This window comes from Rhinoderma darwinii, chromosome 7, assembly GCF_050947455.1.
Source record: "Rhinoderma darwinii isolate aRhiDar2 chromosome 7, aRhiDar2.hap1, whole genome shotgun sequence".
NCBI lineage: Eukaryota > Metazoa > Chordata > Amphibia > Anura > Rhinodermatidae > Rhinoderma > Rhinoderma darwinii.
Genome location: NC_134693.1, coordinates 13,222,541 through 13,244,928, shown reverse-complemented (window position 1 = coordinate 13,244,928; position 22,388 = coordinate 13,222,541). Strand labels below are relative to the sequence as shown.

Sequence of the window (22,388 nt, the reverse complement as noted above, 5' to 3'; positions counted from 1 at the left end):
ATGGCGGAAGTAAGCAGACGTCAGCCTGCCCGGGTTAAAGGAGCGGCGTCCCCGGGGCCCCCCACACACAGGGATGAGAAGGGTTTGGGGATGGCGGCCGAAACGGTGACCGTATTCGTCAAGCTGCTGGCGGCCGTCTTCTATGGGGTCAGCTCGTTCCTGATCGTCGTGGTGAATAAGAATGTGCTGAGCGGCCGCAGGTATGGAGGCTCCGGGGACGAGTCCAATGTGCGGGGTGGAGGGAGGAGCAGGCGGAGTAATCATCACTCCACTGTATGAATTTAGCGGATTTCTGCAACATTGTATCATACAGTATAATATACAGGAGTGTAATATAATCATATAATAATGTATCTGGCCTCCGACGCATCAATTACTGATCAGCTGGTAATTGGCGCTTGTATCAATCTGTATGGCTATGGTGATCATGTGATGAACTAACATCCGATCCATTGGTTGAGGCGATTAAAGTGCGGCGACTAACATCCGATCTGTTAGTCGCCGCTGTTTAAGTTATAAATTTGCCCTAAAGCCGGTCGCTATTATAAAATGTTATATTATCTGACACTGTCTGTTTAAGGCGGCGAGATATCCGCAACGACCGGATGACGAAGATGTTTCCAATTGTTACAAATCTTTATGTCCGATAATTAATTTATTAAACGCTACGATCCTAAATTGTACGAATATTGAAAGCTTGTACCCGGCTTTCTTATAACGTCTACATTTCCGTTATTCACCGATGGTTTTTGCATTTTTATATTTTACGCTGTATCGATGTGTCGCTGTTACTATTTACCGTGCTGAAGGCTAGGGATTAACTCCGTACTTCCCTGCTATAATTAGGATCATCCCAGAGGCTTTAAATACCCTGAGGCGAACACTTTTTAACCCTGTGATGTTCTTTCAATAATGCGTCAAGCAATTTTTGCGCTGCTTGAAGTGCTGTTAGTCGGTGCCGTTACGGTTACTAAACCGTCCCAGTAAGGGGCCTGAGTCCGTAAGCCCGTACCGTGTACAAAGATCGGCTTCTCCTTGCGTAGTCTGTCTGGCGACCAAACCTGATTGGCCGAGTGGGAAGAAATGTGTGTGGGCTTTTTTTTTTTTTTTTTTTTTTAGGGCCCCTGATGGATTTTATTAGTTGATTCAGCTGCATCCATTATCTATGGCTGGGATCTCAAGACAAGTTTTTTTTCTTTCCATTTAGAGTGTACGCTAGAAAAGCTCCTGGCGTAAACGCTAAACATCGCCTTAGGGCTCCACTGTCAGACTGCGGCCAAAAGAGTGTCCTCTTGGCCTCCATCTGTCTGGCCAGTATACGTCAGGATAATGCAAAAAAAAAAGTATGGTGTAGTTAACTAAAAGATAAGTTTTTTTTTTAATGGTAGCTTATGGGTGACAGAAGCCCCTGTATGGCATCCGGCACAGGCCTCCGTTAAGCGTATACGTCATGATCTTTTCATTATGAATACGTTAACCGGGGGTCATAATAGTCAGGGTGAGGGATACGTTAAGTGGATGCCTGGTATTCGTCAGAGCCTACTTGTAACGTATACGTTGGGAGCTTCTCCTGGCGAATACGTCAAAAGTATGGTAAAAAAAACGTGGTGTGAACGTAGCCTAAGCTTTATTATTGGGGTTGTCCAGACATTTTTTTTTTTTATTGATGACTTCTCCTTCGGATAGGTCATCAATATCTGATCGGACGGGATCTGATTCCCGGCCGATCAACTGACTGAAGGGGCCGCGGTGTTCGTTGCTGCAGCCTTTTCACAGTTTACAGGCACAGCAGCGTATACATCCGGAACGACTGTCTGGGATTGCGGTTCCGGTCCCGTTCAAGTGAATAGGACTGAGCTGCAATCCCAGGAACGGCCACTACCAATGTGTACGGCGGTGTGCCTGGTAAACACTGAAGAGGCCGCAGTGGCGACCGCCATAACCCCTTTCAGCTAATTGGCGGAGGTGCCGGGAGTCGGACCCCCACTGATATGATATTGATGACCTATCCTAAGGATAGGCCATCAATAAAAAAAAATGTCTGGCACCCTTAAAGGGGTTGTTCGGATGCTTTACTTGGCAGATGATAGGAGTAGTTGGCATTGTGATTCCCCGATTTAGCTGTCCTATGTCATTTATAAGCATAAACATAGATAGTTTGGACAGAGGAGTGGGGCTTCCAGGGGTCTTTGGTTACAAATTATTTTGATCACAGTTCAGTTTCCAAATCTGCAGGAAGGGGGCGCTCTGCGGCACCAAATTGTAACTTTCGTCATTGATTAGCGGCTCTGGATTCATAAAGTGGGGGGTAAAGTCTCCCTAGAAGGATAAGGCGAAATGGAAATGTGTGCAACTTGACCGGAGTCACGTGGTATAGCGTGCATGCAAGATGACAACCAACATGGGGCCATTCCGCCCCACCAAGCCTTACTATAGTGGTCCAAACTCCACTCGTGCATAACAGAGCAGATGGAAAGCCGTGTACAGGGGCTATAACACTTCTATTGGTCGCCACTCAGCTTTTCTAGAATCGGATGTAACTAAGAAATTGTTCAATAGATGACGACGACTCCTGGAGGAATGTTCTAAATTGTAGTTTTTATTGCTGGGGATTTGTTACCTTGTGTCAGGTCCGTCCTGTACTTAGAGGCCTCATGTGTAAAACGTCCATGTGGTTGTAATCTGTTCCTCTTCTAGTAAAACTTGCCAGGGAATATTATTACAGGGTGACCGGTTATTGCCGTTGGGGCCCTGATGGGCGACGTCTTTAGTTTCATACGACGCAAGGGGTGTCATGTATCGGGTTTTATAGAAATTGTAGAACTTTTTTTTTTTTTTTTTGTGTCCTGCTTTTTCCTGTATTTTATAGCCCTAATGAGAAAAAAAACATGAGGGAGGTGAATGCAGAACTACCCCCCCCCCCCCCACCCCCAATAATAACTTTTTCAAGAGGACCGGTCACCTCTCCTGACTTGTCTGTGTTAGTAAATACTTGTATTCCCCATGAAATATCACTTCTAGAACATATTTTCTTAGAATTCTGTGTTGTGCGTTCCTCTGTTATTCCTCCTGGAAATGTATGAATATATTGACAACTGGGAGTTACCATTCTCCTTCAACAAGGGACGTGTCCCTACGGTCTCACTCTGTCGGCACTGATTGGATATTGTCAGTCTGTATGGGAAAACACCCAAATAGTAACACCCAGCTGTCAATTTATACATACATTTCTAGGAGGAATAACAGAGGTACGGTACAACATGGCTTTCTAAGAAAATATGTTCCAGAATTACTATTTCATGGGGAATAAAATGTATTTACTAAATCAGACATGTCAGGAGAGATGACAGGTCCTTACAGCACGTCTGGAATAAACCTGGTCACATGACCGCATAGGCTCGGCGCAAATATACGCTGTGGTCAGTGTGTGCTCCAGACGCAGCGTTTAGGAGGCATGAGGCATTTTGTGCCTCGGCCTTCAGCAACGTCACTGATTATGTGGTGTATTTGACGGGCTAATAACCCATAACCTCAAAGAACCGCCAGTTAATAGAACTCCTTTGGTCGTACTCTTCTATTTAAAGGATTGTCCAGGATTAGAAAAACATGGCTACTTTTGTTTTAAAAAAAAATAACAGCGCCACACATGTCCGTAGATTGTCTTGTATTGCAGGTAAGCTCCCATGAAGTGAATTGTGCTGAGCTGCAATACCACACTGCACCTGTGGACAGTGGTGGTGCTGTTTCTGACATTGCAACTCCCACAGGGGGTTGTCAACCACTTTTACAGTCTCCTGAATGGCAAATCTGCCTTATTTAAGTAGTTCTGCTGCCATTTGTCATTCAGCACACGAGAAACGCTCTTCTGACTCCAGTGGGAGCTGTAATGACGCTAGTGGTTGTCACCCAGCTTTCCCAGCAAGAGATGTATAGATGTTTAAGAACCTGTCAGAAAGAGGACGACTCCAGGATTTATTTGGGGAGCCTTTACAACGTCCTTACCTCAAATAACATCTAATGCTGTGCGCACATTCCTGGCCCTCAGACTAGCGCACTCATGTTACAGCCAAAGCAGATGTGATGTAGCAGTACCGTGTGCGCGCTGTGCACAGCAGTGAATAATGGCGCTCTGTTCTGTCTTGCAGGTTCCCCTCCTCACTATGTGTTGGACTTGGCCAGGTCGGTAAGAAGCCGTCAGTTTTGTTTCCACGTGATGACGTCGCGCTGCTAACACTGAGTGTTCTTGTTCCCTGCAGATGTTGGCGACGGTGGTCGTGCTCTGGGCGGGAAAGGCTCTGAGGGTGGTGCATTTTCCAGATTTCGACAGGCACATAATTCGAAAGGTACATCCACGTCTCGCCAACCTCTATCTAATTAAATTCAATGTACCCGGGAGCCGTAGGGAACCTTTTATTTGCAGTGTTGTAACTTGAAGCCGTAGTTGTTTGTTTCGGCTGTTTATTCTGCGCCTAGACTGTTATTTAAAGGAGCCACTAAATCTAAGATTGGCAGCTTATAACGCTGCTGCACTATTATAAGCGGCTGAGATCAGTCTCGCGTATGTATATAAAGGTTCTCGGCACTGGATGACGTAGTGATCATGGGGGCAGGGCGGCTCTTTACCCTGCACAGAATGGCTGATAACAGGGAACAGATTGTATTACTCTACTACATGTAAAATGCAGGCAGGATAGACATTAGGTGTATTCTGTATCCCTAATATAATCTCCATGTTCAGCCCCCAAAAGCCAACCTGGGGGGATGACCCTGACTGCAGAGAGAGACAGACATTGTTGTTGCAGACTTCGTGTTGATATGGACATGGGGGGCGCTATGTGTTGTCTTCATGAGGCAATTAAAACTTTGCCTGAGGCTACATCCGGTAATAGTCACCCCCTATGTCCTATACCCTGTTATATATGTTTACTTAATAGAGGACTCCCCAGAAGTTCCCACGCCCTTCTATTTGCTGAGGCCAAGGACTGCAAGATGTTCATTGGATAACATGGACTTGATGGATCTCAATTGATTTCATTGGGTGATCAAAATGTAACTCCACGAACGACTCCCTAAGGGTAGGAACACACATCATATATACACTGTTAGGCTGCGCAGCGTATCCGCCCGGAAAACAGCACCACGTTGTGATGCGTCTTTCCGGCAGAATTTCCACTGCGGAGCGGCACCGGGAAAAAACAAAACAAAAACCCCGTTCATACTTACCCCCTCCCTCTTCTCGTTGCGTAGTCCGGCCTCCTGGGATGACGTTGCAGGAGATGTGACGCTGCAGCCTGTGATTGGCTGCAGCGGTCACATGGCCTGCAACGTCATCCAGGGAGGGCGGATTGGAGAAGAAGTAGTGAACTCTGGGTAAGTATAGCTTTTTATTTATTTAGATTTTTGTTTTTTTGAAACTTGTGATTTTTGCCGGGCATCGCTGTGATTTTATTGTTGCGGGTTTAAGCACCCGATTGAATTCAATGGGTAGACTCGCAACAAAAGAGTTGCGTATCCGCAGAATTAATTGACCTGCTGCGGTTGAAGTAACCGTACCGCAGGTCAATTTATGTGCAGTGTTTTCGGCGGAAATTTACCACAGTGTGGGGACGAGATTTGTTGGTACTTACTCACACAGCACATCGAGATCACGCTGTGCTGTCATTAAGTCCCACATAAACGTTACCGAAGTGTCGGGATTGTGAATAGACATCGCGTCCTGGCTGGAGGTGATGTCTATTCACTGTCAAGACACTTCAGTAAAGTTAATGTGTGAGTAAGTGACAGCACATCGTGATCTCGCGAGATCACTCTGTGTTTGTGTACATGAATGGAGAGAAGTGTATGACGCTGATTGGTCAGCGTCATACACTTCTCTCAACACCCACTTGATCAAAAGCTAAAAAACACCCAGTTGGGCATTAAGAAAGTCATTAGCATAAATCTAAAATCGGTCATAACTTGGTCAACATTGATCGTTTTTCTAAAAAAACAAACTGCTATTATCTACATTACAGCGCCGATCACATAGGGCACTTACAATGTGGTGACAGAGCCTCTTTAAGCTGGCCATACATAGCTGTTGGCCGAACACTCGTTTGACTGACGGCTATTTCTGCCAACGCCTCTGTACAGATACACATTTGGCTCGGCTGAGCGTGCATATGGCCTCCGTGAGAAAGCCGCTGCCAGACTTGTGGGATCTTCTGAAATTCAACATGCCTAACCCTTCTCTCGCCTGACATCTGCCATTGGGGGGATAGTCGGGACGCCACCATACACATTATATGGTCGTCCGAAATCATCGGGTTTAACTGACATAATGTGTATGGCCACCTATAGGGAAATATCAGAAGATGGTGTTGATACAAGTCTGGGTTATTGGACAAAACTGCAAAACTCCCAGGGCCGCGCCTCGTGGGCTCATGTCTTGGAGATTTCTGTACTTCCGAGGTTCTCTATCGACTTTAATGGAGGTCACGTACACTTGAGGCCTCCATTGTAGTCAATGACGCAGACAGGTAGGAACCTTATTTAACGTATATTTACATTAGTAATGAATTCAATGCCTTCTAAAGGATTCTTGCCCTCGTACTTGGCAGCAGACAAATAACAGACGTTCACATCCTTATGTACATAACTATAGGGAGGCCCCTGTCTGCTGGGGTCGTATAAAAGGCACAGAGGGTTTGTCAGTATGTAGCTGACGGCAGGTCTGTGCTGTGCTTGTTTACAGCGCCCCCTGCAGTGTCCTGAGTGTCAACTGGTCACAATGGAGATCTTTATCATCTGCTCTCAGCTCTTGCATTTTTTTTTTTTAGGATAATTTGCTCCTGGAGTATTGAGATAACAAACATTGGTAGTGTTTACTGTATTAATCCATTCAAAGGCAGAGAAGCTCCCCGTATACATTAGTGCTGTAGTCAAACTACAACTCCAAGCAGGCTGAGAGTTGTAGTTTCACCACAACTGGAGAACCACTGCATTAGATTCTTAGTCGGGTTTTCTCATAAATAATAATTAGACTACTGGGGGTGGCAGACGGCATGGAATGGGAGATCTGGTAACTCCGTTCTCGTGGTCGGTGGAGGTTCTTGATCTCGTGATCGGTGCGATCAGCCCTATGTGACTAATCAAATTTATGTCAGAAATATTTATTGTATTAAGTGTATGTTCACCCTTATCTTTAAGTCCATTTGAAAACCTAAAAAGTTTAACTTCATTTAAAGATCCTCTGTCACCACATTATAAGTGCCCTATCTTGTACATAATCTGATCGGCGCTGTAATGTAGATTAGAGCAGTGTTTTTATTTAGAAAAGCGATCCATTTTCACCAAGTTATGACCTATTTTAGCTTTATGCTAATGAGTTTCTTAATAGATGACTGGGCGTGTTTTACTTTTTGACCAAGTGGGCGTTGTGGAGAGAAGTGTATGACACTGACCAATCAGCGTCATACACTACTCTCCATTCGTACTCAGCACAGCGTGATCTCGATGTGCTGTGAGAGTAAGTCGCACACAAACGTTACCGAAGTGTTGGGATTGTGAATAGACATCGTGTCCTGGCTGGAGGTGATGTCTATTCACGGTCAGGACACTTCAGTAACTATGTGCAGTCACATACACACACAACGCAGGATCACTGTGCTGTGTAAATGAATGGGGAGAAGTGTATGACTCTGATTGGTCAGTGTCATTAACTCCTCTGTACAACGCCCACTTGGTCAAAAGTAAAAACACGCCCTATTGTCCATTAAGAAAGTAATTTGCATAAAGCTAAAATAGGTCATAACTTGGTGAAAATAGATTGTTTTTTTATTTAGAAAAACACTGTTGTAATCTACATTACAGCCCTTATCCCATTATGTACAATATAGGCCACTTATAATGTGGTGACCGAGCCTCTTTAAGGCCCTATTACGCTGGCCGGTGCAGCAAGCGCCGATCAACGAGACATCGTTGATCGGCACTCGTTTGCTCCTGTCACACGGAGCTATGGATGAGGACGAGTGGTCGTTACTCCAATCGCTGGTCCCCATACATTATTATCATGTCGGAATTTAGCCGTGGATTTCACTCATTGCGTTGCAATGAATGAAATCTGCGGCATGCTGTAGTTTTGAAAATCTGCAAAATGCCGAGAATTTGCGACTGATTCTTTACGCTAGAAGTGAATGGGGTTTGTTAAAACCATCTACTAAGTGTGTACTGTACTTTGTTACGGAATCTCGGTGCATATTCCGCAACAATGTATTAATCCACACTAATTGTTATTACATTAACTTGTAGATATGGTAGGAGAGCGATTTATTAAGGTGCAGGGAATTTTCCTTTTCATTGCCCCACAGATCAGCCAGCAGTCCATATGTTCTATATCTGGAAGTCTGTAATTGAGTCCCAGACTGCAGGCTGTTACAAAACAGCCCATGTTCTGCTGACTGCTTTGCTGTGCCGAATTATTTCGTGGCTTCTGTGTACAATCCTAATAAAAAAAGATTATGCCAAGATCCACATTTACCCCCTATCCACAGAGTAAGTGATAAGTGTCTGATGACTGTTACCTCCACGATCACTAGAAGGTGGGTTCCGAGACATCAGCCCCGTAGACATTGAATTGATCTTGGGCACAACCTCTTTGAGGAATTGCTTTGTAAAGAATTCCTAAATCTAGGAGTGTGAATTGACATGAGTTTGCAATGTCCTATTGGCTATAACGTTCTTCTAAACCTGAATAAGATGCGATCCGCAATCTGACAGATATAGATAAATAAGCCGGAGTCCTCTTACCCCTATAATAATCTGGACTCTCTTGGTGCAATGCATTCCCCTGTATACTAATATAATCCTGCTGTAACTATTAAAACCGGTCCAACTTGAAAGTAATTCCAAGTTCTCCGTAGACCATGCGAGCGGTGGTAAATGCGTCTCTGGTCAAGGGTCATAAGCAGAAATGTCCAGATTTGTATTTTCAAAATATTGTATATTTTCATTTTATATTGTTTTAGTAATGCAATTTGTTTTCTACATAATCCTTCCTCTGTTTTATTCCAGACTTTTCCGCTACCTCTTCTGTATTTTGGAAATCAAATAACAGGATTGTTCAGCACAAAGATGCTAAAGTAAGAGTGATGTCCTACACCGTCTCTGTACTGCACTAGAAATGAAGCTGATGCCGGATTTGATGGAAAAACCCCTTTAATGACATTAAATCTGAGACATTTATGACATATCCACAAGATGTCACAAATGTCAGATGCGGGTCTCCTATCTGGGACCCGAATCTATCTCTAGAACGGGGTCCCCTAGCCCCCGTTCTAGCTTTATTCATGCTGCTTCCCGGCCACTTCCTGACTACATGGTCGGGAGTTACGGATACAGAGTAACTCGCTGAACTACGCAGTTTCCGTAACTCCCATAGAACTGAATAGTAGTTACGGGAACAGCGTAGTTTGCATGCTACGTTTCTTTTGTAACGGACATTCACTACTATGGGAGTTACGGAAACCGCGTAGCTCAGCGAGTTACTCTAGACCATGTAATTAGCAAGTGGCCGGGAGGCAGCGTGAGCACAAAAATCTAGAACAGAGTTATGGGGACCCCGTTCTAGACATAGGGATTTATGAGATATCCTGTTATAAATGTCCCTCATGGGAAAACCCCTTTATATTGGTGCCCCCCTCCCGCCCCAAGAGACAAGCATTTTCTTATTACGAGGCTGGATTCACACTAGCATGTTCGGTCCGTAAAGGACCGAACGTATTTCGGCTGCAAGTCCCGGACCGAACACACTGCAGGGAGCCGGGCTCCTAATCGGTGCTCATTTGCTCCATTTGAGCAAAGCGATGATCAGAATGTATGCGGATGTGTGACCATTAATACGATCGTCCATCCCCCATACATCTGCATCTCGTTGGCAGCGCATCCCCTATTAACACAGGGAGTTGTGCTGCTGACAAGCGAACACTTTTATTAGTCATGCTTTGGGGGACGGTGTCAATAAAGTTTATTGAAGAGTGCACTGGAAATGCTCAGGACCTTTTGTGGCCTTGTTGTCCATGGCAACCAAATCTCAAATCAGAGTTGAGCTTTCATTTCTTAAGGACCAACTTGAACTCTTATGTTTATATATATTTTTTTAAATAAACTTTATTGTCCTAGTCCCGGAACATAATTTGGCTTTATCCTATTGCAATAAATCCTGTGTATTCCCAATTTAGTCGGATGAGCGTAACATAAGAGGCCTGTTTATTGCTCACATGTATAATATCTAATATAGTATCCCTGTGTCGGTTATGGAGCTGATAATGGCGGCGTTACCGCTGTACTACAAGCTATCCGTCATTATGGCATCTTCCTCATATATTTATGGACATGTGTTAATGATTAAACAACGTCCAACAGATGCGTCAATCGCTTTCCAGGAAATTGTATTTGTGTGTCCAGACGCTAAGATGACAGCTTCTTTTATTGTCCCAATTCCTCTAAAACTTAAAACGAAGCCATTTTGCAGTAGGTCTTAATTAAACATTTCCTACCGTTTTGTTTCTACAGCTCTTATGCAGACTATTCGTCTCCATGGTAACAGACAACAACACCTGTAAAGTCTTCACCTGCAGTCATACTCCTTCCCGTTTGTCCCCAATGTTATGCTAACCTACATACGGTAGATAAGGAAGAAGTAAAGGAGGGATAGAAGAAAGTATGACTACAGGGTCAGACTACAGTGTTTTTGTAGTCTGTTACTTTGGAGACGCATAGATCTGCATAGGAGCTGTAAACCTAAAACAGTAGGACATTTTTAATAACAGCCTATTGCAAAGAGGCAATAGGATAATAAAAAAAAAAATAATTGGTTGGGAAGGTGGACAGAAATAAAATCCCTTTAACTGGTTGCCGACACAGGACGAGTATGCTCGTCCTGAGCAGCGAGCACTTCGCGCATTAGGACGAGCATACTCGTCCTGTGTGACAGCCGTCTCTGTGCGCGCGATCGAGAGCGGGGCAACGGCTGTAATACACAGCCACGGCCCCGCTCTGACAGCGGAGAGGAGAGAAACATCTTCTCTCCGCTGTTAACCCTTTGAACGCCGCGATGACAGCTGATCGCGGCGTTCAAGGAGGGGGGACTGCACATTGATCGCGTCACAGAAAATTACTGTGACGCGATCAAAGCCAACAACTCGTATGGCCAGACAGCCCAGGGTCCAGTGAAGGACCCCAGGGCTGTCTGAACATATTTCCTGTTAGGGCATACTGAGGTATGCCCTAACAACTGCCTGTGTACGATCAGTAACAGGCTAATGTACTGGCATATAGATCTATGCCAGTACATTGCAGTTACAAAATCAAAATCAAAATGATAAATCCCTTTATGGGATTAAAAAAAAAAGTTAAATGAATGTAAAAAAAAAATAATGGTAAATAAATAAATAAAAAGTAAATAAAATACACAGAAATACACATTTTTTATAATAAATAAACTTTTTAAAATATAAGTCCCAAAACATGAAATAATATAGACATATTTGGTATCGCCACGACCGCAACAACCTGTACTACAAATGTATACCATTATTTATGATGATCGGTGTATGGTGTAAAAAAAAAAAATTAAAGCTGCTGCACAACTGCTTTTTTTCTGCATTTTAATCTAATTAAAAATTTATAGAAATTAAACGATAATGTATTTGTACCAAAAAATGGTACGTACATAAAGTACAACTCGTCCCGCAAAAAACAAAGTCTCATACAACTACGTCGTAAAAGCGCTATGAGCGTCGGGATGCAAAGAGGGAAATTTAAAAAAAATTGCTCTGTCCTCAAGGCTAAAATTGGCCGTGTCCTTAAGGGGTTAAACCTTGAATTACATCTGCATCTCATACAGTACAATTGCAGCTTGTGGTTCCTCTCTGTATACTTATGTTTTTTCTTTTCTTTGCAGTCTCCCCATGTTCACTGTTCTCCGACGCTTTTCTATCTTGTTTACGATGATTGCTGAAGGATTCTTACTCAAGTGAGTGCATCAAAGAAAGCAGAGATTATGTATTATGAGTCACGTCAACTTTTTATGTTCCTTAGGGTCTGTTCACACGGCCTATTTTCTGTAAATGCTCAGAAAAGCGGCTAAAAATACGGAAGCTGAACGCCTCCAAACATCTGCCCATTGATTTCAATGCGAAAAACGGCGGTTCATTTTTTTTTTCTTTTACGGCGGTTTTTAAAAGCGGCCTGTAAAAAACGCCTCGTAAAAAAGTGCATGTCAGGGGTCAGTCAAATTTTTGAGTTGTATACCTTCCCCTTTCTTTTTAAGCACAGCACAACACATTAGCAGTGGCAAATGTTTTGAGATCCGGTGTTTTATTTGGAGAGAAAAAAAATAATAATTCTCATATATGTATTTTATACTTGGTCCTGGATAAATCTTCCAGGTCTAAGCACCAAACACTAAAAGTTAGAACCCAGCCACCCCCCATGCTCCCTCCTAAAAAAAACAAAAAAAAAAAAACTTGTCTCCCCCCCCCCCCCCCCCCCTAAAATTCTACTAGCTAGTTGCCCTTGGAAACAGACAGCAATTTAGCTCCACCATGCTGTCAGACATGTGACCTGTATGTTACTCATTAGAACAGCACCTCTAGTGGTATATATCTGAAATGAACAGTTTTACAATCGATTACATATATTTGTGGATGTGGTTATTTTATTCAACTTGTTAAGCGCAGTTGTTTGTATAGGGCTGCACTGAGACCTTATCGGTTTACTTAAAAAATCACTCAGAATTCAATGCCCATAGCCATGCATGGAAATTTGTGCAGCCAGGTAAAAAAAAAATATATATATATTGCTAGAAATGGCCGTCTCAAAGTTAATCATAACCATATTTTGGCATCCGCATGACTGATTGGTTATTTCCACAGGAAAAAGTTTTCTCGCAGCATTCAGATGACCGTGTTCGCTATGATAATCGGAGCATTCATAGCTGCCAGGTATGGTGGTTTTGGTTTTGTAATTATTATGGGGGAGGGAAAGTAAGGACACTCAATGAATGGCCTGATCTAAATCCCATTGAGATTTTATGGGGCTGATTTGATATGACCTGTGCATGCAAGTAACCCCTCAAACATCGCACAACTAAAAAAAAAAGTCTCCCTTGAGTGGTGGGGAAAGAAAAATTCCCAGTCGATGTCAGAGACTGGTAGACCGTTATAAGAAATACTTGCTGGAAGTTTGTCAATGGGGGCAATACCAGGCCCCTTCATTCTTCTGATCGGCAGCGGTCCTGGGATAGGCCATCATTGTAAGTCCTGGAAAACCTTTTAAGATCTTTACTTGGTCTAATATGCTTATAGAATATTTTTGTAATTTATTTTTTTTCATTCCACTATTCATGCAGTTCTGATCTGGCGTTTGACCTTGAAGGTTATATATTCATCCTTGTCAATGACATTTTAACAGCAGCCAATGGTGCATATGTAAAGCAAAAGTTAGACTCCAAGGTGAGTGATGTTGTGGAATCAATGCTTAAGGAGGAACTGTCACTAGGTCATGTAAGTTTAGCTGGTTTACTGACCTGAATAGCGCTGTATCTCTAAGGGTATGTTCACACGACAGCGTCCGTAACGGCTGAAATTACGGGGATGTTTCCGCCTGAAAACATCCCCGTAATTTCAGCCGTAACGGCATGTGCAGGGGCTTGAACGCCGCGTCCATTACGGACGTAATTGGCGCTGCTATTCATTGGAGTCAATGAATAACTGCTCCAATTACGGCCAAAGAAGTGACAGGTCACTTCTTTGACGCGGGCGTCTATTTACGCGCCGTCGTTTGACAGCGGCGCGTAAATATACGCCTCTTGTGAACAGACAAACGTCTGCCGATTGCTTTCAATGGGTAGATGTTTGTCAACGCTATTGAGGCGCTATTTTCGGACGTAATTCGGGGCAAGAACGCCCGAATTACGTCCGTAATTAGTGCGTGTGAACATAACCTAATTCCGGCGCTACTTTACTCTTTTTTTTTTTTTTTCCCTGGACACCCCCCCCTTCCCAGAGATATGGCCCACTGTTGTGCTGGCTCCCTATATGCTAATTTGCTGTAGTTAGCCAACAGGGCATGAACTACCCGCAAGATGCCGCTCGCGGAGTGGTCCACATTAGAGGCAGGGAAGCTAGCTCCACCCATTTGGCTAACTACAGCAAATGATCATATAGGGTGGCAAGAAAACTGTGGTTATACTTCTGGAATGAGGGGGTCCAGGAAAAAAAGAAAAATAGCGCTGGAGTACGGGAGGCAGCGCTATTCCGTTTAGTTAACCGATTCAACTTATGACCCAGTGACAGGTCCTCTTTTTAAAGGGGTATTCCAAATAATGCAAATGCAATTAAATATGCCTTCCTGTCCAACCTCTTTATCAGGGCGGCTCGGGGATCACCATAGTCACCGACTGCTCTACAAGGGAACATGTGTTAACCCTTCGCCTGTTACTAGTCCATTTTTTTTCTGGCATGTAAATGTTTAACACTTTATTCACAGCTTATAATTGCAAGTCTTGTGAGGGGTAATGGAAGATGTAGTTTGATTAAAGAGGCTCTGTCACCAGATAGGCGCTGCAATGTAGATAAGAGTAACGTTTTTATTTTTAAAAAACGAGCATTTTTGGCCAAGTTATGACCATTTTTGTAGTTATGCAAATGAGGCTTGCAAAAGTACAACTGGGCGTGTTGAAAAGTAAAAGTACAACTGGGCGTGTATTATGTGCGTACATCGGGGCGTGTTTACTACTTTCACTAGCTGGGCGTTGTGTATAGAAGTATCATCCACTTCTCTTCAGAACGCCCAGCTTCTGGCAGTGCAGACACAGCCGTGTTCTCGAGAGATCACGCTGTGTCGTCACTCACAGGTCCTGCATCGTGTCAGACGAGCGAGGACACATCGACACCAGAGGCTACAGTTGATTCTGCAGCAGCATCAGCGTTTGCAGGTAAGTAGCTACATCGACTTACCTGCAAACGCTGATGCTGCTGCAGAATCATCTGTAGCCTCTGGTGCCGATGTGTCCTCGCTCGTCCGACACGATGCAGGACCTGGGGCAGGAAGTGAGTGACGTCACAGCGTGATCTCTTGAACACGCTGTGTCTGCACTGCCAGAAGCTGGGCGTTGTGTAGAGAAGTGGATGATACTTCTCGTCAGAAAGCCCAGCTAGTAAAAGTATTAAAAAACGCCCCGATGTACGCACATAATACACGCCCAGTTGTACTTTTACTGTAAACACACCCACTTGTACTTTTGCAAGCCTCATTTGCATAACTACAAAAATGGTCATAACTTGTCCAAAAATGCTCGTTTTTTAAAAATAAAAACGTTACTCTTCGCTACATTGCAGCGCCGATCTGCTGCAATAGCAGATAGGGGTTGCAAAATCTGGTGACAGAGCCTCTTTAAAGAAGTAAAATCTGCAAAGCTACGGGAGAGAAGGGGGCATTTAATTTCTTGTGCTGAATGCCAAAATAGCCTGCCCTGAGGCCTCTTGGCCAATCTGTTGTGCCAAGAGCACTCGTGATGGTAATGTCCACCTGCCTGGGCTTATTCAGTAGCGTATAACCATTTGAGACCATCTCGGCACATCTGATTGGGTAAAAGAAAACTTGGGCGGGCTCATTGGTTTACAATACGTGTAAACAAAAGCCCCGCCCCCGATTAGTTGTGATCCCAGAGACTAGATATGTGAATACCTCTATCTAATTGGGGAGAAGAAATTTTAATAATTTTGCTACATAATTGAAATAAACATTCTATATGGATTTTGACCTGTTTTCTTATTTCAGGAACTTGGGAAGTACGGTCTGCTTTACTATAACGCATTATTCATGATTGTACCAACACTGGTTATTGCATATGTGACTGGAGACATCCAGAAGGTAAGACTGCTGGAAATGTCTGGTCTTATTCCTCGATCAGTTTTGCAGACGGGGGTGAGAAAAATCTGTCTTCCCTGCATACAAATCATTAGTTCTTTATAACCGAATGACTAGTTTGCCATTAAATCACTGTTACCTGTAAGCTACATATTAGGAAATACAGGGAAGACGCTGAGGGTGTCTATCCTGTGTCTATCCTGTGTCTATCCTGTGTCTATCCTGTGTCTATCCTGTGTCTATCCTGTGTCTATCCTGTGTCTATCCTGTGTCTATCTATCCTGTGTCTATCCATCCTGTGTCTATCCATCCTGTGTCTATCCATCCTGTGTCTATCCATCCTGTGTCTATCTATCCTGTGTCTATCTATCCTGTGTCTATCTATCCTGTGTCTATCTATCCTGTGTCTATCTATCCTGTGTCTATCTATCCTGTGTCTATCTATCCTGTGTCTATCTATCCTGTGTCTATCTATCCTGTGTCTATCTATCCTGTGTCTATCTATCCTGTGTCTATCTATCCTGTGTCTATCTATCCTGTGTCTATCTATCCTGTGTCTATCTATCCTGTGTCTATCTATCCTGTGTCTATCTATCCTGTGTCTATCTATCCTGTGTCTATCTATCCTGTGTCTATCTATCCTGTGTCTATCTATCCTGTGTCTATCTATCCTGTGTCTATCTATCCTGTGTCTATCTATCCTGTGTCTATCTATCCTGTGTCTATCTATCCTGTGTCTATCTATCCTGTGTCTATCTATCCTGTGTCTATCTATCCTGTGTCTATCTATCCTGTGTCTATCTATCCTGTGTCTATCTATCCTGTGTCTATCTATCCTGTGTCTATCTATCCTGTGTCTATCTATCCTGTGTCTATCTATCCTGTGTCTATCTATCCTGTGTCTATCTATCCTGTGTCTATCCATCCTGTGTCTGTGCATTTAAAAAAGTTAGCAGTAAAAATATAACTTTTTGAAAGCTGTAGTGACTAAGGTTCAGTAGCCAGAGTTTCTCTATGAATATCGAGCTCCTGAGTTTCCGTGTAGCTGCAGGAGAATGGCCGCTTTGTGTGTCGGGGTCAGAGGGTGCGGCGTGTATGGAGTATACAGTCGCTGGGTATTTGCTGCTAGTGGGGACAGTGCAGGATGCTGAACAATGGACTTCTGTCTGGGTCTAAAAGGAAAAAAAAAAATCCCAAACTGCTCGGCCTCCATTCTAATTAACGCTGCTCCAGTCACAGGATGATTTATTTTGTATTTACAATGATGTAGTGCACAGAATATATTCGGATCTCCGCCGGTTAATTGCTAGGATGACGAGTTTTATTGCACGTGATCTATACAGATTTGGAAAGGAGAAGTCTTTAGAAATGACCATATAACTGTCAAGGTGCGAGTCGTATTCACACAATTTTACTGCGACTTTCAGGCGTTGCTGTGGTGCCCTGGCCTAGAGCTGCAAAAGGCTGGTGGCCCCTTCATTTTAGGGGGCCTACACTTTAAAGGAGGATCCGTCTCCTCTCCTGACACGTCTGTTTTAGTATTTGCTTGTATTCCCTATGAAATAACAATTATGGAGTGTTTCTTAGAATTCTGCGTTGTGCCGTTCCTCAGTTATTCCTACTGGAAGTTTATGAATAAATTGACAACTGGGTGTTGGGGTATGTACACACTACTTATTTTCAGCAGTTTTTCGTGCCTTAAACGGCTGAAAATACAGAAGCTGAACGCCTCCAAACATCTGCCCATTGATTTCAATTAGAACAAAGCACCGTTTTTTTTCAACAGAGGAAAGGCGCACCGCAGAGTTTTAAGAAAAGATGCTCCAAATAGTTTCATGGGAAATAAAATTATTTACTGAATCAGGAGAGATGACGGGTCCTCTTTAATACAATGGCGCTGCCGTGCAGTTCCTTAATGATTGGTGTACTTGCGGTGGGTTCAGTGGTGGCGATCTACGGCATGTTGCGGACAGTTTGCTCTGTGACTAGTCCTATGCACTGTTCTGTATTGATGATTTTGTTGATATTCTTGCAGGCTGTGGAATATGAAGACTGGAATGAACCGCTCTTTATCTTCCAGTTTACACTTTCCTGTGTAATGGGGTATGTACACTAATGTCCTATAATGTGTCCCTGAAATTGTCACGTGGTTCAGTGTGTGTATTAGAAAGATGATATAAATGGGGGCTCCATCGTTGGTTTTCATCGTGCGTTTATCACACAGTATATTTTTAAAGGGGTTGTCCAGGCATGGTCAACTGATGACCTTTCCACAGGATCGTTTATCGGTATACGATCGGTGTGGGGTCTGGGTGTCGGACCCCCACCGATCAGCTGCTGCGGCCGCCTCCGGGCACCGGATGTCCATTGTGGAAGCAGATGGCTCCCGGCACGACCCCTGCAAACATCCGGTGGATAGGTCATCAGTTGTCCCTGTATGGACAACCCCTTTAACAAAGGGGTATATTCCGTTTTTTTGCAAATAAATGTTATTCTTTGTTTAAAGGGTAACTAAACGTTTGAAAAACTTCTGACATGTCAGAAGTTTTGATTGGTGGGGGTCCGAGCACTGAGACCCCCAGCTTAGTGTCTGTTTGGCTTTCTCCGGAAAGCCGATGTATCCGAGTACGAGCTCATAGACTTTCTATTGAGTCCGTACTCCGCTACATTCATTTCCGGAAAAAAGCCGAACAGACGAAGTGGCTGAGCGCTCACACGAACTCTTCAGCTGCTTCGTTTGAGCGGTTGGTGGGGGTCTCAGTGCTCGGACCCCCACCAATAAAAACTTCTGACATGTCAAACGTTTATTTACCCTTTAATGAAAAGTTACACAATTTCCAATATACTTTCTGTGTTCATTCCTCATAGTTTTTAAGATCTCTGCTTGCTGTCATTTCTTAGGAATTTTTATTGTTTACTTCTTGTAGAAAATAATCTTCCCTTTTGATGGACACAGCTGTATGAGCTGTGCACCTATCAGAGCTGGGACTTGTAACGAGCCGTTCACCTGTGCGTCCATCTAATGACCCGAGACCTCTTTTATCCCCTAGACTTAAACCATAAATTCTTCTATTGAATAACCGCAGCAGAGATTTTGAAAACCGTGAGAAATCTATACAGAAAGAATCGATACATAACGTTTCATTATATAAAGTAAAATATTTGCTAAAACCGAACTATACCACTTTAAACCCTTCTAGGAAATGTTACTAGAACCACTACTATGCAGGACTAAATTGTGTTTTTGTGTTTTTTTTTTGTTTTTTTTAAGGGGTATTCCAGCAGATAACTTATCACCTTTCCATTAGCACTGATAAATATTAGATTGGTGGGGACTGAGGGGACCCCTACTGATTGTTACAACAGTGGGCCTCAGTCATTTCTTCTGTGGAAGAGCGTGGCTACGGTAAAGAGCCGTTTATGGATCCGTGGTCTAACCTGCACACTGTTGACATAGAGCAATATTTAGTGGCCGTGCACACGCTTGAAGGCCGCTACAGTCAAACCACCTTACCTGAATCGGGAGCGTGGGAAAATTGGTATCCCCTGTTCTAGAGATGGATGGAGGTCCCAGCATTCTGTTTTTGTTTTGTTTTTTCCCTTACATATTGTTCATAAGGCTGCTCCGTACATGGGATGCCAAATTGTTCTCTACGAATGGATGCTGCGCACTGAGCAGTCTCGTTGATAAGATGTACGTCTCCGTCCGAGATTTGTATGTTTCAATCCTTTCATTTCAACAGATTTTGCACCGGAAGGTGGAGAAAGTTTTGATCCTTTATTTTTAATCCTATTTATTTACTTCCAGAGAACCTCTTTAATTTTTACGTTTAGATGTGTACTCGTAATACATATCACATAGCCCCCTCTGCTGGCTGTTCATGGGTACTACACTACAAATGTAGTTCATATATATATATTTTTTTCTTTGACAGATTTATCCTCATGTATTCCACAGTTCTATGTACTCAATATAATTCTGCCCTGACGACTACAATAGTAGGATGCCTCAAAGTAAGTTTTGACATTGTCGATTTGTGTTCATTTGTTTACAAACTGTAAATAACTTTTGGGCTTCAGAACATTCCCGGAGGGAACGGGATCTCCGTACTGGTTGCAGGAAAAACCGCAATATGCAGAGTTATCTGGTAGATTTGAATAATATGTACATTTTGCTTCCTGGAAATGTTAAATTTTTCTTTTTCCTTCCAGAATATCCTAATAACCTACATTGGAATGTTCTTTGGTGGGGATTATATATTCTCTTGGACGAACTTCCTGGGTTTAAATATCAGGTAGAGACTAGTAATCCTTGTTTACATGTGAAAAGACAAATCTCCTGTTTTTTGTGCTTTATTTTTATATATCTTTATAGGGTTTGGAGCTCAGTATTTCGGATACAGAGCTCCAAAACCCCTGTGTAGACTGATTCTTTTCTAATCATTGGGTGTCCTGGGGGTTGTAACCCCATCTATCATAAATTGATGGCCTATGCTAATTATAGTCCATCACTTGAAAATAGTAAGGCTAGATTCACACAAGCACATTACGTCCGTAATTGACGGACGTATTTTGGCTGCAAGTCCCGGATCGAACACAGTGCAGGGAGCTGGGCTCCTAGCATCATAGTTATGTACGACGCTAGGAGCTCCTGCCTCTCCGTGGAACTACTGTCTTGTACTGTAATCCTGTTTTCAGTTCGGGACAGTTGTCCCGCAGCGAGGCAGGGACTCCTAGCGTCGTACATAACTATGATGCTAGGAGCCCGGCTCCATGCACTGTGTTTGGTCCGGGACTTGCGGCCGAAATACGTCCGTCAATTACGGACGTAATGTGCTCGTGTGAATACAGCCTAAACCAGTATGCAGTACGCTCCCCCTAGTGGTTGCTCTGGTGAGCCAACATTTTTATCTGTTGGGGTATGTGCACACGATGAGAGGCTTTTACGTCTGAAAAGACAGACTGTTTTCAGGAGAAAACAGCTGCCTCGTTTCAGACGTAAAAGCTCCTCCTCGCATTATGCGAGGCGTCTTTGACGCCCGTAATCTTGAGCTGCTCTTCATTGACTTCAATGAAGAACGGCTCAAATTACGTTGCACAGAAGTGTCCCGCATATAATGTATATGTGTCCAGCATATAATGCATAGAAGTGTCCCGCATATAATGCATAGAAGTGTCCCGCATATAATGCATAGAAGTGTCCCGCATATAATGCATAGAAGTGTCCCGCATATAATGCATAGAAGTGTCCCGCATATAATGCATAGAAGTGTCCCGCATATAATGCATAGAAGTGTCCCGCACTTCTTTGCCGAGGCAGTCAATTTACGCTTCGTCGTTTGACAGCTGTCAAACGACGACGCGTAAATGACAGGTCGTCGGCACAGTACGTCGGCAAACCCATTCAAATGAATGGGCAGATGTTTGCCGACGTATTGTAGCCCTATTTTCAGACGTAAAACGAGGCATAATACGCCTCGTTTACGTCTGAAAATAGGTCGTGTGAACCCAGCCTTAAGATATTTAAAATAAATGAACGAGACAAAATCACATTCACATAATGCTGTCAAAAAACACAGAAAATAACTGAAAAAATCTGCCAGCCAAGCGAGCATTTGCCAGACTCAGTCAAGCATCCAGGTGAAGGGAATAAGCCACGTCCCTCTGCATGGACAAACGATCGGGCATGTTAAAATCCAACCTTTCCGATTCCTCTCTTGACCCCTAGTCGGGGCATGTAGGGAGGCCCACATACACACAAGATTGCCTGGGCCATGAAAACGAGCGCCGATCAACGATACAGCTCGTTGATCGGCGTTCGTTTGCTCCTTCCACCAGGAGCAATTATTGCTTATGTATGTGGACGAGCGAACGTAGTCCCCATACATTTCTATCGTATCTGCAGCACGTCTCCGTGTTTACACAGGGAGATGTGCTGCATAAACGATACGATCAGCCCATGACTGATAGTTTGCGCGTTCATCGGCTGATCGTTGACCTGTGGCAATAATCGGGAACGAGCTGTCATGAATGCTCATTTGCCTGATCATTGACTCTTGTAAAAGGGCCTTTATATTATGAGCAGCTTTAGCGCACTGTGTGTTAATCGACCAATAAATGACACTGTCCATTTAGCGCTGGATGGTGTCGGTGCACGTTCTCAGTAATTTCATGATACAGCCGTGTTAGAAGCGTTGTCCTGTACGCAGTTTGCATAGTGTATGACGTATTTATATATATTTTCCTTCCTCTCTAGTATTGCCGGCAGTCTGGTGTATTCCTATATAACATTCTCAGAAGAGCAGATGAACATGCAGTCGGAGTCACTCAGTAAACTGGACATCAAGGGGAAGATCGCGGTGTGAGCGCCACCACTTGGTCAGCTCCTTCATGGGCGCCACGTGCTCTGCGTGTCACACACATGAACTCATGCGCACAGCTATTGCTAATTTGCACAATCGTACTATTTGAAACCA

The 22,388-nt window shown here is 43.6% G+C and overlaps 1 protein-coding gene across 1 annotated transcript; it reads left to right on the top strand.

The window, feature by feature from the left end:
* SLC35D1 (solute carrier family 35 member D1) lies at positions 1 to 22,293 on the top strand. Its single transcript, XM_075832803.1, has 12 exons — positions 1 to 200; positions 4,146 to 4,179; positions 4,257 to 4,343; positions 9,052 to 9,119; positions 11,942 to 12,013; positions 12,915 to 12,983; positions 13,391 to 13,493; positions 15,823 to 15,915; positions 17,948 to 18,015; positions 19,848 to 19,926; positions 20,125 to 20,207; positions 22,169 to 22,293. The coding sequence occupies exons 1-12, from the start codon at positions 1 to 3 to the stop codon at positions 22,275 to 22,277; spliced, it is 1,065 nt and encodes a 354-aa protein (XP_075688918.1). The 3' UTR covers positions 22,278 to 22,293.
* Positions 22,294 to 22,388: the final 95 nt, after the last annotated feature.

Coding starts and splice junctions, on each gene's coding strand:
- SLC35D1 (XM_075832803.1), top strand. CDS start 1: ATGGCGGAAGTAAGCAGACGTCAGCCTGCCCGGGTTAAAGGAGCGGCG. Junction 9,120..11,941: donor TTCAGCACAAAGATGCTAAA/GTAAGAGTGATG, acceptor TTTTCTTTGCAG/TCTCCCCATGTTCACTGTTC. Junction 19,927..20,124: donor CAATAGTAGGATGCCTCAAA/GTAAGTTTTGAC, acceptor TTTTCCTTCCAG/AATATCCTAATAACCTACAT.